This window comes from Pseudopodoces humilis, chromosome 4, assembly GCF_049639895.1.
Source record: "Pseudopodoces humilis isolate 2021_Gansu_Grassland_sample_001 chromosome 4, ASM4963989v1, whole genome shotgun sequence".
Lineage (NCBI taxonomy): Eukaryota > Metazoa > Chordata > Aves > Passeriformes > Paridae > Pseudopodoces > Pseudopodoces humilis.
Window position 1 is genome coordinate 54,619,796 of NC_142203.1, and position 14,108 is coordinate 54,633,903.

At 36.7% G+C, this 14,108-nt stretch overlaps 1 protein-coding gene across 2 annotated transcripts in view; it reads right to left on the reverse strand.

Annotated features, from left to right (window-relative positions):
• The window catches only part of ARSB (arylsulfatase B), a 78,119-nt gene that overhangs the window by 10,014 nt on the left and 53,997 nt on the right, over nucleotides 1-14,108 (reverse strand). Inside the window, exons 7-8 of one of the 2 annotated variants that reach the window (XR_015772428.1) lie at nucleotides 3,602-3,727; nucleotides 1,393-3,066 (exon numbers count right to left, since the gene is read on the reverse strand). Coding sequence is in view for 1 of the 2 variants with exons in the window: in XM_088054563.1 (XP_087910689.1) it covers nucleotides 2,801-3,066; nucleotides 3,602-3,727 (392 nt within the window). In the remaining variant the exon portion in view is untranslated. Of the gene's footprint in view, nucleotides 1-1,382; nucleotides 3,067-3,601; nucleotides 3,728-14,108 lie in introns of those variants that run through there. The other variant, XM_088054563.1, reaches the window with a different exon arrangement.

The following is a 14,108-nucleotide window of genomic DNA, read 5'->3' on the forward strand; positions in this document are numbered from 1 at the left end:
TACGTGTTGCTCTCACTTGGATCTCACAGCACTAGTCCAAACAACATCAGGTCTTTATATGAGCTGTGTGCTAGGTAAAACCTGAGCAGGAGCTCAGGTTCTGGTATGAAAAGTCACAGGACAGAAAGAAAAGCCTAAATGTGTTTCATTAAATTGAAGGAGATATAACCAGGTACAAGTTTGAAGACTACTTCTACAGAACATATAATCTTTTTAATTTAGTATTTTAAATATAGTAGTTCATACGAAAGTTGCAAACAGTATTATAGTAGAAGCTTCTGTCACAGCAGATATGTTTTGCCAATGAAAATATAAATTACCTGGAGGCAGGTAACAATCAGATGTTTCTCCCAGTGTCTAGATAAGCTGTGGAAACGCAGGATTGTGTAAATAGCAGTATCTTAGAAAGTATTGTAAGGCTGGGCATTATTCCCAAGGGCCCCAAAGGAAAGGTTGGTACAACCTGATGGAAGAGAAACTAGTCTTTGAGGCTCTGAGTGATTGTTTAGAAGGTGAAGAACAATCTGAAGAGCTTGCTCAGTTATATCCTACTGCAACCATCTGCTTTCAGCCACTGATGGATGAATGGAGAAGGAAATTGAGACTCAGTCTAAAACAGGATTCCATAGGAATATATCCAATTAAACCACAGAGAAAATACATTATACAAGAATTACTTTCTCTGAAACTACTTTTCTTTTCTTTTTGTCTTCAAGGCTGAAGATGGTGAACAAAATAGAACAGCAAAAAATACTGACATAAAGGAGCAGAAGTGACAAAGGAGCAAGAGAAACATAAAGCTCTTTGGGAGAAAGATAAAAAGCTGAACAGGCTTCTGGAGAGCTTTAGACTCACTTCTACGCAGAAAAAACATCAAAGGTAGAAAAGACAAGCATTTAAGATTAGATTTAAGACAGCGCAGTGGAGAATCAGCTGTATTAAAAAGTACATGCATTTTCAGTTTTCTTGTTTCATCTCTTTTTCAGCTTTTTTTTTTTTTTTTTTTTAATGTATGGGTTTTGTAAAGCCTTCCTTTTCATTAATCTGTTTGCTAATGATTAGCACAAGTCTCCCAAGAGAAAACTAGGAAGTTGTACAAAATTTTAATGCAATTCATATGAGTTGGTCCTGCAGCTGGGAAAAGGGCAATTATGATTCTGGAGATGATGACAGATTGAGCTCTGCATCCCGAGAACTTAGTCAAGGACACCGAGAAGCAGTACCAGAACTCAGGGTTTGAAGACCTATCTCAGGTAATAGAGAGCTGGCACATTATCTTGAGTCAATTTGATTGTAACTGAGAAATGTTGCTTGGCTTGGTTTCTTCATGGCTCAGAGCCCACTTCAGGATGAAAACAGACTCCACTATGGTAATAAAGACAGGGTACTTACCAGGCAGGTAATAAAAGTAAGGTTTTGTTCAGCACAGAATCGTAGAGTAATTTCTGCAGAAAGGGGCCTTTGGAGGTCACTGGTTGTTCCTCACCACTCTAACAAACTGCATCAACTTCAAATTTGATCCAGCTTCAGGGATAGAATTGTTCAGAATCTTCTCCAACCAAAGACCGGACAACCCCAGGATTAAGGTTGCCATAGTCTCACATTTCCCATATTGAATTAAACTCATGGTGTGATTTTTTTTTTCCCCCTTTCCTTATATTGCATTGGAACTCCACATGTTCCCTGTGTGCTTTTCATCTTTGTGCATCTCTGAGAAGTGTCTGGCTTCCTCTTCTCTGTGCTCTCACAGTTGGTAGCTGAAGATAGCATCTTCCATTTTTCTCACCAGCATAAACTAACCCATTTCTTTATCCTTCCCATGATCACACTCATAGTTCTCCACTGAACTAACTCAAACTGGTCAATACTTTTCCTTTATAGGGAAGCTCAAAATGTGATGCTATACTCTAGCACTGATAGAAGGGAATTAAGACTTCCCCTAGCTGCTGGATACATTCTGGCTTATGCGGAACAACATGTGGTTGGTTTTCTTCACCTAAAGAGAAAATGGGAACTCTTGTCCTAATTACTGTTCAGAAGGATGCTTAGATTTTTTCCCCATGAAAATACTTTCCATCTGGTCATGGCCCAGCATGCACTCCTGAATGTAGCTGTTGCACTCCAAGTGGCAGACTCTGCAATTGTTGAAATTAATGAAATATTTATTCACACATTTTTTAAGGCTGTCAAGATTCTTCTATCTGACAGCCCTGCACTCCAGTTGATCATCACGCTCTACTCCAGTTTGATAGATTAAGAGTGAACAAGAAATAGAGATTATGTTGTATTTGTGAGGTTTTCTTTTTTACTCTTGCCTTTTCTGGATGGAAGTACATGTTAAAGGCAAAAAATTTTATGTCAATACAGATATATAACAGCTTTCAGTAGATTTTGTCTCCTGGACAAACATGAAACCAAAGTTCAGTATACTCCACAAGACTGATTAATTTTGGATGTCCCTGTTGCCTTCCTTACAAGGAATTCAATTACTTTTAGTTTCTTTCAAGGAAGGAGGCAATGTTTATCTTCTGCACTAGAAGTATATTCCAGACAAAGAATATTTAAAAATATATATATAATTTTACTAACATTTCACATATAATTGTTGGGAATGAGAGTGGGAAAAGACTGAAATTAGATTCCCAACATATCAAGAATAAGAAATAATGAATTATTCCAAGAATAAGATCACAATTAGCAATAACTCATTAGAGAAAGTACAAAATATGTGACTAGGACTCTGAGTCTGTAAACCAGACTCTGCTGCAGGGGTTTTTTGCAGAATGCAAAGCTGTGTGCATTATGCCCAAGGACCCCAAGCCCCAGTCACTGCTGGATCACAGTTGGGATCCTCATCAGGGTAGAACACAGGTACTGAACGTTTGTGATAATGCTGAAGCCGTGAGAGTAGTTTTTCCACCACATGAGGGTATTTTTCAGACACATCATTTTTTTCTTCAGGATCATGAACGATATCAAACAGCCAAAGTCTCTTTGTTGATGGATCAGACGACTGAATCTGTGACTCATTGAACAAAGACGGTGGAGGGAACCAGTGGCTGCAGCCTACAGGAACAGGAACAGACCAAGGGTCAGTTCTGACATACAGAGCAGCAATGTAGAGACAGAGTTTTGCTATAATTGATGAATTTACTAGGTCTCTTGACAAGCCCCTGCTTGTGACTGTTGCTGCACACCTTAACTCTAGCCCTGCACCAAATTCTCTCTAGTCCAGGGCTACTTAAATAGGAGCCTCATTTATGCAAAAAACCCACGGCACCACTGAGATCCAAAATTCTATGTAACTTTATTTCACATAAAATAATTTAATGGACCTTCTTCTTGGATTCTGTGCTCCTTATTGGTCCCTTACAATTTGAGATATTCTATGGCAGTTTTTCCCCTACTATTCAAATAAGTCGAAGACAAAACATTTGGAAAATGAAAAAAACCCACATTGTTTGGATTTTAGAAGTGCTCATTCTAGATCTTTGCATGTGGTCAAAAACCTAAGAAATCAGCAGAATTACTCAAAGAAATTAAAATACATGAAACAAAATTAAATTGTGTTTGTGGTGGGTGGGAGATAGGGTTTTGTTACCTGGATATCCAGTTAGTAACTTCCATTTTCCATGTCTTATTGCTGCATGTATGGATATATTGAAAAGTGTATCATCCCAAGGAGAATTGCTCTGTGGTAAAGATGTTCTCTTGTCAATGCCAAGACCTTATTTGAACAGTAAAGAGTAAAACAGTAAAAGTTAGGTACATTGCGTATTCATGAGGTAATTTTTAGAACTCTGTTGGAAAACAAAGCAGTTTGTTGTCAGCCATTTATTTTTCCCTACTGGATAAACATTTTGTTGTATATATGTGCAAAGATCTGTGCTATGAATAAATGGATGTATTTAACTCTGAACTTGAACAGCTAAATTTTGTCATACAAGTGCCTGCATCTTTTACTAGGTAGGAATATAAGACTGAAAGATCTCCTGAGTCAATCTTCTTAGGTCACTACAGGGAACAAGTCCCAGGTTCTGACCTGTATCAACAACAGAGAGCTGTCTCTCTGGGCTGAGCTGGCTGTGTTCACAAAAATCCACATCTGGTCAGGAAGCTTCTTCTGTGGCACATCTACTGTCATTGGAGGAGCTGTGTATGATGTGGCCCCATATTCACATACTATTGAAAACTGAAACATTCCCTCTCAAAAGGAAACCTGAAGCTCCTTATAAGAGGGAGCTCAGGAAAAAGAATTAAAATGCATTGACCAGGGATGATTAGGAGACCACTTTGATATTGAAACCAACAGGGAGGAAGAGAGTCAGATGGACAGCCCAGGAGCATCCAAACCAACTTCCATACATTTTCATAAATAAAACAGGAGTTCAAGACATAAAATCTACACGTTTTATATTAACTGTATCAACTGATAACAGTTTACCAATGACTACCAGAAGGCAACTTTAATCAAATTAGAAGACACATTAGAAGATGGAGAGAAACCAATGTTGATTTTTCCAAAAGATCTTCTTTCCAAAAGAGGTGGTTTTCAATCAGTTTAGGGAATCTGAAGGACTCAGCTGACAGTCTTTTGGATGAGAATCCATGAGATGTACAATGATCATGTAATAGCCAATAAGAAGCAGAACTAGGTATTTGTAAAAAGAGTAAACTCTGCACAACAAAGTGAGGTAAATACACACCAAATGGAAAGGAGAACAGAAAACTGGGACAAGAATTGCAAGGAAACAATTTCTCTATTTTTTATGAAGGACTTGCAAAGTTTCTATTTTCTTACTGGACTTTACACTTTGAGTTTATTTTCTTTAATAAACAGATTGTGCTTACCCAAGTTCCCTGTTTACATCAAACTTGTATAATGTTCCCAGATTAATAAGGATATAAAAGGGCTACTTGTTTGGAATATGCATACACAGACTGGACAGGACTCAGCTCATTTTAAATCAAGAAGCACTGAAGCTGATCTAAAAAAGAAAATAAACCCCCATGAAAACAAGAAAAACCTCATAAGTAACCCCAGCAGAATCTCTTCTGGAAGATAAATCCTCACACAGCCATGTGATGTCCATAGAAAATAGGAAAGAGTTTAAAGATTAATACCACTTACTTTTCCGCAGCATTGTGTTACGTGTTATTCTGTCATTTGCTTTGCTACTCCTCCTTGACTACTCCTGTTTGCCATCTGCTTTCTTAAGCATAATGAAAGATATTCAGCAGGTCAAAAAAGAGATATGCTTATTAAACCTTATGTCTCAAAACTACAATTTCAAGGCATGGTCTAAAGATAAAATTATGAACCTGCATTTCTGATTTTAAAGTTTAGCATGAAGAATATGTTTGTGCTTGCTGATCTACCCACAGTATGTGGTACCATAACACTACACAAGACAAACTATATAAAATATTTCAAATAAATGGTATGAAATATTGTATTTTTATATATACTTTGCAAAATATCCTTAGAATGCCATGTATGAGACTTAAAATAAGATTCAAGGAGATAAAATAGATTTAAATACTCTGATTTAGTCCAGGTAACAAGACTAGACTCTTAAATGAAAAAAATGCTTTTACCAGAGCATGAAGTTGAAGATATTTGGTGAAATATTATCTTTCAGCAAAATTTCTTGAAGAGAAATGGGTAAATTCCCTTAGGTTGAGCTGTTATAAAGAGAACTCTGTCAGTCATGTTAATTCACCCATTGCAAGCATTTGCTTTGTGCCAAAGAAATGTACTGTCTACTACTAGGGGAAGAACATTGCTTTCCAGAGAGTACAAGTCAACTTTCATCATGGACTTTGGTCATGGGAAACAGGCTGATGCTTTTTCAAATGCTCTCTACAAGGATACTTACAGGACTGTCACTTTATTACATTACATAAGCACCAGATACAGAACTACTATAAATAAAAATTTTGCCTTAAGTGAATGCTTTTCTTCCCATCCTATGACTTGCATCTTAAACTCAGATATTCCTCCTGCTGCCTTTACCCATCTTCCTCCTTCTCTTCAGCCCAGCTGGTAAGTTTCTACCTCTGCCTTCAGCTTTTGCTGGTGCAGGTGAAATGCAAAATACCTGGGCAATCTTCTCCTTTGCCATATGAATTTTACATGGATCCTTTTTCTGATTTTGCAGACTGAAGATGTCATATTTGTTTTGTTTCCTTTTCAAGACCAAATGTTGTCTCCCATAGTATCTAAGCAGTTTTTTTCTGAATTTGTTCTATATTGTAGGGGAGTTTTTATTTATTTCTTTCCATTATGGTTGACAGTAACAACAGCCCTGTGGACCAATTCAGCAGTCAAAGGACAGATGACTTTTATTAAGCTCAGTAATCAAGCCAGCCTTCATTGGTCTGCATACTCTCCTTACAAACTTACATATATATAAAAGTGATGCTTTTGCTTGTGTAGAACCTAAACATTTTACTTTTTTTGCTGCTGGATCAATGTATCAGTGGCTAATGAAATCAGGCTTTGTTTTTACCTTTAAAGAAAGTCCCACAGCCTTTCCCATGAATTTTATTATTGTCAAAAGAAGCCACTGTTTCCTGACGCTCAACTTTGAAGCCTCACCAGTAGCTGTGTTTATTTTTTAAGTAGTCTCTTGGGAAATTATAAAACTTGTATTAGTTAAGAAAGTAGTGACCTTTCATTCAGATATTTATTTTCAAATATTTAATGCTAAAATGAATTTGTCTAAAGATTTTAGAGTTTTGGCTGGAGTTATAGGTTACCAATTAGTATTCAAATAGCTTTTATATCTCTATAGTAAAAGTTAGGTCCCACAGAAGATGTTGATAAGTGATTTTGGAACTTACCCTTGGTAAGTGATTTTGGAACTATAGCATAGTTCAAGAAATCCTTTGTACTGACAAGCTTAAAAATGGTTTCAGGATCAGATTTTTAAAGGAATTGAGATGACCAACTCTCTTGGGTTGTAAAGAAGTCTGGCCCTTTGCCCCTTACAGAAACTTCAGCTTAGTTCTTTTACTTCTGTTATCATATATAGTTTCTGTTATCATATATACACATACATATTTCAGATTAGGATGAAAAAGCCTATATAATTTTCAATGGCTAATCTGCACCTTCAAGAAACCTGATTTTTCCAAAGGCCAATGTCATTAACTCTGAAAAATCCACACAAGATGCCCAGAAAGCATCAGTCAAAACATTGGCTACATATGCAAAAATAATGGTCATTTTGATAATTTGAATATTCCATAGCATACCCTTCAGGCAGGATGCTGGAAAATTTACGACTCGATACATACATCAGTAATATCCTGGCTGTTGACCAGAGAATGTCCTCAACTTCTTAGGAAAAGTGAACAATCTTTCAGTGTGCTGAGTCTTGCTAATGCACAAATTTAAGAACAACAAAAGGGAAAGTAATGAACATGGCAGGGAAAGCCAACATGTCACATACACAGTAGTTTATCCGAACTAGCTACTGCTAGTTCAGATACACTGTTGTATCTGCTACTTCTGAATTAGCCACTGCTATTTACGGAAGTGTTTGTGTTCACAAAGTTTTGATGAACAAGTATTGTCCAGAGGCTGTCCAGAAGAAATCCAATACTAAAATTGGCAACAAACAGGACATTATGCCACCACTGAGGTCCTTCATGTGTCTTACATGGTGTACTGTGTAGTTTTGGTTCCCATGTTACAAAGCAAACACAGAAAAGCCATGCAAGATACAAAGACCTGAGACAAGAAAGATAAAAGCTATGGAACAACTTCTGTGTGAAGAATGACTAAGTAAATATAGGGCTGTTAATCCTCAAAAATGGACAACTGATGAGAGAAAGGAGGTCTTGGAAGTTGTGTGGCCATGGCAAACTGAGTAAAGAACAAGTCTTTCCCAATAAGGGCATTGAATAAATTGTCATGTATTGAAAATAAATGATACTATATATTTCCTTATTACAAACCAAACTCAAGTGTGGAAATCCTTTACATGGAATGCTGTGGGTGCCAAAAGTTTATGCAGATTGAGTAATAAAAGGATACACATAGTGGAAGAAAAATAACTCAAGAATTCTTATATCCAAAAATACGGCCTAAAAATTAGCAGCAGGCTGTGGGGGCCACAGAGAGAAGTGTATTTATGTGCTTGCCCTCATGTACTCTGTCCTACACAACTGCTACTCTCAGAACAATGAACAGGACAGATTATTGGGGTGGTCCTACACAAGATGTGTTACCAAATTATTTTCAGCTCAAGAATGGCAAATAAAATATTTACAAAAGTGCTATATTGAAGTAGATTTATACAACTTCTATTATATTAATCCCTGTATGCACTGAACTGAAAGGGTCAAAACTTCCACAAAAATTAAGTAGAGAATCATAGCACCACAGTGTATCTCAAGTAGGAAAGGACTCATGTATCACAGACTTCAACTCTCAGTTCCTCACAGGAATACCCCAAACTAAACCATATGATTGAGATGGTTGTCCACAAGCTCTAACAGGCATGGAGCTGTGACACTCCCTGGGGAGCCTGTTTCAGTGAAGAACCTTTTCATAATGCCCACTGTGAACTTCTCCTGATGCAGTTTCATTCCATCTCCTCATGCCCTGTCAGCAGTCACAGAGAGAGGATCAGCACCAGCCCCTCTGTTTTCCCCCCAGAGGAAGTTGAAGGCTGCCTTGAGGTCACCCCTCAGCCTTCCCTAAGCTGAGCAAACCAAGTGACCTCAGCCACTCATCCCAAATCTCGCCCTTGAAGTCTTCCACCACCTTGGTTGCCCTTCTCTCTATCATATATGATTCAGCTTCAGGTTTAACTATGATTTCATAAATCCATAACACCATAAGTAATTTCTAGCATATCCTCTAATTTATTTTGAGTGTTATTCTTTAAAGGAGGTGTAGAATAAAGCAATGTAGCATTAATTTTTACAAGCAGTGACTTCCAGTGACCAGATTAGTGCATGCAGACAGATCAGTTATTTCCTTAGGGCTGTTTTCTCACTTACAACAGAACATAGATCAAGAGGACAGTAATTGAAATCATGGATTCACATTGAAATCAGAATCTGACACCCACGTTATTTCCTGCTTTACTCATACAATTTTAAAATTTTAGAAAAGCCCCCAATTTACAGAAATGTTGCAAGATGACAAGTTTTGCCGTAAAGAAGTGCATCCCAAGACACAGTTACTAACAGAAGATTCAACTTAAACCAGAAAAGAAAAACCAAAACTTTTTACTTTTCCCAGCAATCTGTTCTTTCACTTCACTTCCTAAGCATAGGGAAGATCATAAAAAATGCCTCAATGTGCTTAGCCCTGTTTTATTCCTCCTCGCCTTTCAAAAAAGCTCTCTGACCTCATTCAGTATCCCATGTGTATTCCTGATTTAAAACATCATTTATGTTAGGAGGATAGCTCTTCCAGAAAAAAACTGTCTTCCTATATATTTTTGCATACACTTTCAGCAGCCTTCTGCTTAACTCATTAGTTCATCTATCCAACTGGCAATGGTTTCTGGAGGTGGAAAGTAGAAAGCAAAATTTTTTTACATTTCTACCCTGCTGATCAATGTAGGCTTGAGAACAAATCATCTGTTCCTTGGCTCATACAATCCTCGTTACCTACCAGAAACTTATCTAAAATTAAAAAATAATAATTTATCTGACTACCATGGAAATAATAAAAATGTCCGGAAATCCATTTATTTTCTGAACAACTAAAACTTCTTAAATTCTTCTGCTACTGCTGCAAACCAAAATAACCTCATGATCCTTTGATGCCTACAGTGCTACACGGTCATAGAAGGAAAGAAGGGCTGCTCCAGTTTTACTGCATTTTGCAGCTTTAGATGCCTATCAGAAGTTCTCATCTTCCTGTATGGAGACTATAAATCCACTTTGTCTATCCGTCTAAGTCTTAGGATGTTTCCAACTGTTTCACTGATAATCTCTAAAACATTTAATATTCAATCAAGAGCAAATAATAGGAAAAAAACTTTCCTAATGCAACCAAAATCAAAAACAGTGCAGACAACAGCAAAAAGCCACTGTAACATTTGTTAAGGAGGCTGGAAAATTCAGATCTGTAAGCCTCTTTGCAAATATTTCCTATGATACACTTCAATCCTTTGCTTTTCACTTTGTGCAGCAAATAGTCCAAGTACCACGCAACTGTTATTTGTAAAAAAGGTTAAGGATAGTTCACACCCACATTGTGCAAATTCGCAAGTTAAAGAAAATAAAAGGTACAATCTGAAGCCTTTAAAGAAAGGCTTGCTCTTTAAATTAATCTAAAAGACAAATTTCTGGAAACATTTTGTTAAATATAATTAGTTTCATAAGCATATACTCATTTAAACATCGATATCTAATGTTTAACTATCAGAAGGAAGAAGATAAACTAAATAAAGTAAATCTTCTGCTGTGATTAAAAAGAGAGACTATACATATTCTGTTTCAACATTCATGGTATTTTGCAGATCTAATAAACATTACTCTTCTCATTCCTCTAACTTTTCTTTTTTTTTTTTTTATACTGAGACCAGCTCAAGCAATTGGTAGAAACTTAGAAGTGTGGCAACATAAATAGACAGTACATCTAAAAATAAAATATTCTGCCTTCAGTGTATGATTAAGATGATGAAAATGACCACTGTTGAGAACAAGTTTTCTTGGCTGGTAAGGGATCAAAGAGTACACAGTTCTATCTAACATGCCACTTAGCAAGGTCCTGACCACAAAACTTAAAGTGCCCAAAACGATGTTGCCTGAAACATGTTGTATTTCTGTACACTGTGGTCTGTACACAATACAAGCATGTGGGGAGGCAATGTTGGGTGCTGAAGAACAATTTTGGAGAAAGACAAAGGAATGTTAATTTATTATTTATTTGGGAGACAGAGCCCTGACCACAGAGCAATCTGTACAGCTAAGTGAATATCAGTGGGCCCATGCCTACAATTTTCCAATATCCTACACAGTAATGAAAACATTCTTTTATAAGCAGCTGCATATAATCAGTGTCCTTTAAGGAAAACAAAAGCAAAGGAAGCTTCTACCATTGTTTCTTCATCTGCATAACAAGGATGTTAGAAGTTATCTACATTTTTCAGTATATTTCCCAAAAGAAAAAATGAAAAATATCAGCATTCTCTGTAGTTAAACTTCTATTTCTGATAATATAATGTAGCAACCATATGACAAGGAAAATATAATCACAAAAAGCTCCAAGCTTAATTGCAATCTACTGGACAGAAAAGCCTGACAAGTCTGTATTAAAAAAAACCACAAAACTGAGGGTGAATTAAGATTTTAGATGGCTCACACTCTTTGCTATCCAAATAAAAAACCACATCTGAACAAATAGTAAACAGGTGCTGCTGCTTTGCAGGTGTAAAGCACATTCAAGAGCATTCAGCCCAAGTAGGGATATCACCAGCATTTCCTGTGACACAAGTGTGTGGACATACTACACTGGATTTCTCAATTGTTTGAAACCTTGCAGTTTGTAGTGTACACTGCACAAAGAGATTCCATAGATATTTTCTTATTAACTAATTTTTTTCTCTGTAGTTCTCAAGACTTGTATTTCAGTATAAATTTTGTCTGACTATGGAACACCCCCTATAATTTCTTTGGTTACTCCACTCCATTACTTAAATAACAGAAAACAGGATCCACATAGAGTAAAAGTTTCCTTCTCATACCACATGGCCATGTAGGTCAAGAAGCAACAATAGGAAAAGACGGAAAGATCCTCACATGGATAGAAAAGCATCTAAAAAAATAGGAAACAAAACCAGTTTTGATTTCACACTGGAAACACAGTGGACACCACTGGATTCCTAAAGAAATTTGTGCTGGGACCTATACGACTGAATATATTCCAAATGACCTGGAAAAGTGAATGAAAAGTGGGATGACAGAGTCTATGAATGATGACAAGTTATCTAAAGCTGGCTGTGAAGAATGAAAGAAGGCCTGTATGAGGCTGGGCAGTAGGCATTAAAACAGACAATGATTTAGCATAGACACAGGTAAAGTGATGCATGTGTGAATAAATAATCTGAAATTCATATAAACATATAAAATTACGGCCTTTGTGACACTCATAACCAAGAGTGAAACCCTGGAATCACAACAGATTGAGCTGATGCTTTTTCAGAATTATGTCAGCATTGTACAAAAAGAGAACCGAGTGAAAGGAATTATTAGAAAAGGTCTTGTTAACAAAGCAAAAAGCCCATGCAACTGGAAAACTGTAGTTTTGGTCTTCCCATCTCAAAAACAATACTGAGGAAGTTCAGAAACCCATTGTGAGTTAGGTGGCATGCAATCCCTTGTGAATAAAACTCCTCTGCTAGATGTAAATTCTACTTAATTAAATTTGTATTTTCTATGAAACTCCAGGGACCAGGCTGTTTCTGCTCCCCCTCATCCTGTGTGACACTGGCCAAATGCAATCATATAATCAAAAGTTTATTGTTTTAAATTACAGGGGACATATTATTTAAACATGCAGGCCAAATATTTAGAGTACTTTGAACTTACTACACACACCTCATGAAGTATCTTGAGTGAAATCCCATGACTTAGGGAGTTTTTAATATTTTTCAGGGTGACTACAGCCTCTACCTGACCAAACTAGATATTACCTACAATGTCAGCTGCCCTACTGCACATTGTGTAGCCAAAGTGAGAAAAACTCAAACATGCTGAAACACTGAGTGAGATATAAATTCTTTACTTATGAAATTCATTGTCTGCTTTGGCTAGGAATGGCCATGTTCCAACAGGACAACACTATGTTTTCTGAGCAAAATGGAATGGCGTTTTCTATTTTGAACCACACCACAGATGTTTCATGGGAAAACTCCATGTTATTCTATCACTTCTTAAAATCTTTTAATCACATCTCAGATAGGACAACTCTCTGAGCTGCCAGTCTCATGACATCCTTAACTCCAGGTTATAAAGGTGATAAAATAGATTGCATTTCATCAGTAATCACAACTGTCACTCAGACAGCAATGCAATGAAATCCTGCTTGTATTCAGAGACTCTTGGGAGTATCACTGCAAGTGCTTATGTTTTCAGACTTACCTCTGCTAACAGAGGATGAAGGAACACACACAGATCTACAGGTGTGACAAAAAGCACCCATTATGGGTTTCTGTCAGATATGGCCTCAGAGCAAGGGACACAGCCATTACAAGACTGCACCACACAGCAGACAGCAAGAAACTACTGAACTACAGAAACCAGTGCTTGCTGTAAGGCAGCTTTAGGGAATGAAGTGGCACTAATGCATATGTTCAAAAAAAGATATTGTAAATAATTTAAAATAATTCAATCCTGTGCATACTAGCTGTCAACTCACTGAAGACTCTCACTCTTAACAGACAGGCTTTCAAAAGGTATTGTCACCTGGCAATGGTAAATCTCAAGGGGATAAATTACACGTTCAAATTCTGCTGAGATTATAGTCTGAGACATTAAAAAAAGTTTCCTTATTTTGTAAAAATGTTTTTTGTTAGAGAGAAGTGAGCAATTCTATATATGTTGCAGAGTAGAATTATGCTTAATAGTTGAACCAAACCATGTGCACTATTTTCACCAGGACTCAAAAACCAACAGGCAGTAATGAGTATTATTTTCACAGTAAGGTGATGCATATGCCTCTCTGCCTCTTGTGATCTGATTAGTAGTCTATAAAAACCACAAAGGAGATCCCCAGACAGAAGTCTGGGACTGGCAAACCGAAACCCACTTACATATGAAACCCAAACAGAAAGAGAGTATTTTCTAGTATTTTCATTATCATCTTTAAAATCAACATAATATTTTTATAATCCAGTAAATTCCTATTGTATTCATCATGTTGTATGCGTTGCCAGAAAGATGGTAATTGAATCATCCTCCCACTGTTTCCATTAAAATAAAAGCTTCTGTTCTTAGCTAAGTTATTAGATGCTATTTTCAAGATTTAAAATTTTTATTTACATGTTGCCCAGTAAAGAGAAAGAAGAAAAACAAAGCAGTTAAAAAGTATTATTTTCCTAACAATAGACAATGCAAACTCTTTATAATCATCTTGC